The sequence below is a fragment of the Austrofundulus limnaeus genome, unplaced genomic scaffold, assembly GCF_001266775.1.
Source record: "Austrofundulus limnaeus strain Quisiro unplaced genomic scaffold, Austrofundulus_limnaeus-1.0 Scaffold22, whole genome shotgun sequence".
Classification (NCBI taxonomy): Eukaryota; Metazoa; Chordata; class Actinopteri; order Cyprinodontiformes; family Rivulidae; genus Austrofundulus; species Austrofundulus limnaeus.
Window position 1 is genome coordinate 2,987,504 of NW_013952424.1, and position 2,476 is coordinate 2,989,979.

Consider the following 2,476-nt stretch of genomic DNA (forward strand, 5'->3'; position numbering starts at 1 on the left):
GTCTTTGTCACATGACCAATTTAGTGGGAAAGATTTGCTCTTCGTAAAAAAAACTGTTCCAAATTGTGTCAAAATTACAGACTTCGGGCTATACATCAAACTATAAATTGTGTTGCTAAATAAATTAGAACTTTTTTTACGTTCATCATATCTGAAGCAGAGCGGAGCACCGAGCGAACTCTGCTTGGTGGCATTAATCGTATTAATCGTCACGTGCCAAAAAGTAATCGATTAATGTTTTTCTGACGATTAATCGCACACGATACGATTATGCCCAACCCTATTGTAGAGAAAAAAGTAATTATCAACAAACTGACACCACCCCTGTAAATCCATTACTGTCCTTTCCACAAACAAATCTGCAGGTTTCATYACATCCTGCAGAATACTTTTATTTTCTACCACCAAAAAATATTTTACCAGCAATGGTCAACTTGAGAAATGAAAGATCTCTTTGCTTGCAAATCCAAATGTTTTGCAGTAAAGCTGAAACTTAATGAACATAGTGAAATACAATTTTTTTCCCAGCTTCTAACCTAAAGATGTTAACATCCTTTAGTGTGTTTTGTGGTGACTCAGCTCCACACCAAACAGAGGCTGTTTTGTGCAAATAAATAAATAAATAAATAAATAAATAAATAATAATAATAATAATAATAAAGCAGTTGAAAACAAAAGGATACATTCAGCTCATCACCCACCTGATCTTCTCAATCTGCATCAAATGAGAACTGGTCTCCTGACTGGTGGACTTGCTTGTTGATCTCTGCTCCGGTCTCACATCCTCTTTGACCTTTTTGCTCGGTGGTGCTTTCGAGCAGGTAAAATCATCGTCTGAAACAAAATGAAGGCAGAGAAAAATAAAAAAAACAAAAATGTTTGTCTACATACTAGTCAACAACTGAGATTTCTCTATTTAATTTTTGGGGTTATTACACCACAAAGTTGATTCTATTAGCCTGGCAAGATTACCACAGTTCTCAGATTTTTAGATTAAAATCAGATATAAAACAAATATTGCAGCACAAGAAACTACATGTATGATGAACACAGATTAAAACAATCATGTAGGTTTTCACATTTCTGTCTACAAGCTTAGAGAAAAATCAAAACAATACTGAAGATTTCAATAGAGCAGAAAATAAAACTATTCAGTGAATTTGACAACATAATCTGGTGGTATTTTAATCCTTTTATTACCAGACAACTGTCTTAAACAATTATTTTTACATTTAAACTAAATAAACGTGATTGTTTTGGTAATGTTTAAGAAATATTAATGTATCAAATAACAGGATAATTTACTTATACCATTCATTAGAATCTCTAGAATTAAAAACACCTGACGACAGATCATTTCTGCAATACTTTTAAGTTATTTGACTGGTTGAAATGAAAATTATGGGAAAAGAGCTGAATGTAAACAGTGGAGGGTGAAAACGAATGAGGATTTAACTCACCGTCGTCAAAGTCTTTGGATTCACAATAATTCACAGCCTTCGTTTTCCTGGATGTAAACAACAAATAAAACAAACTATTACTGAGCAAACAGGTCATAAAGTGGCGCTGACAGGAGTGACAGCTCACCTCGATGGTCGGTCCATAACTTAGAAAAAGATGTTAAGCTACAACAACAACATAGGTTGTTGCTAGAAAACGAGCTAATTAATTATTAGCTGGCAAAGAAACTGACCTAGTTAAACATAATGAACACTAATAATTAAAGCATTTATTTAAGTTAAAACGTTAAATTATCTAATTCGGAACGTTTTAGATAAAACCGCGTCCCTCTAATGCGTTCATGTATCCCGCCTGAACTAAAAGGAAGTGACGTCAAACCCGGAAGCTGATTCGTCCTTTTTTTTCCCCTATTTAACAAATCTGTTATATTTATATTTTAAAAAACACACACAAAGCTTGTGATTTGTATTTTCAAATATTTCTAATAATTTAGATTTTTTAAATATTACTAAATTAGCTACTTTTTTTCACAAAACTTTATTTAAACACAAGACTTGACAAAGAGTGCAAAATGAGCTCTTCAAGAAAAAATAAGGAGATTCTTTTTTTTTTTTTACGTTTCAGGCTTTTGCTAATTAAAAAAATAAGTATAAAGTGGGCCCTATAATCAAGTATGCTGATGTGTAAACAGTTTGCATTCAGTGTTTGAACTGTTTTTTACTTTCACGGCATTTGTCTTTTGTGYGATTTCAGTCTTGCAGAATCCCAGAATAATTCAAAGATGAGGATGGAGATGGTTTATTATCAACTCAAACCAACCCTGACCACTGTCTAACATAGATACTTTACATATTTTTGCTTTGAAAATAAAACTAATTACAACAATGAAAATGTACAGCATTTTGGGAGTCCAGCAGGTGGCAGAATAAACCTAATGCTTTGAGGCCTCACATCACAGAAGTGCACTGTCTGACCAGCTGATTTACATAAACCTGACAAGTCCTCAGCTGCCCGC

General features: G+C 33.4%; 1 protein-coding gene across 2 annotated transcripts in view; it reads right to left on the minus strand.

Moving 5' to 3' along the window:
- The window catches only part of rad51ap1 (RAD51 associated protein 1), a 3,635-nt gene extending 1,807 nt beyond the window's left edge, over positions 1 to 1,828 (minus strand). The window contains exons 1-3 of one of the 2 annotated variants that reach the window (XM_014004249.1): positions 1,588 to 1,828; positions 1,461 to 1,507; positions 702 to 834 (exon numbers count right to left, since the gene is read on the minus strand). In XM_014004249.1, coding sequence (XP_013859703.1) covers positions 702 to 834; positions 1,461 to 1,507; positions 1,588 to 1,604 — 197 coding nt within the window. In that variant the 5' untranslated portion in view covers positions 1,605 to 1,828. Of the gene's footprint in view, positions 1 to 701; positions 841 to 1,460; positions 1,508 to 1,587 lie in introns of both variants that reach the window. The other variant, XM_014004248.1, reaches the window with a different exon arrangement.
- Positions 1,829 to 2,476: the final 648 nt, after the last annotated feature.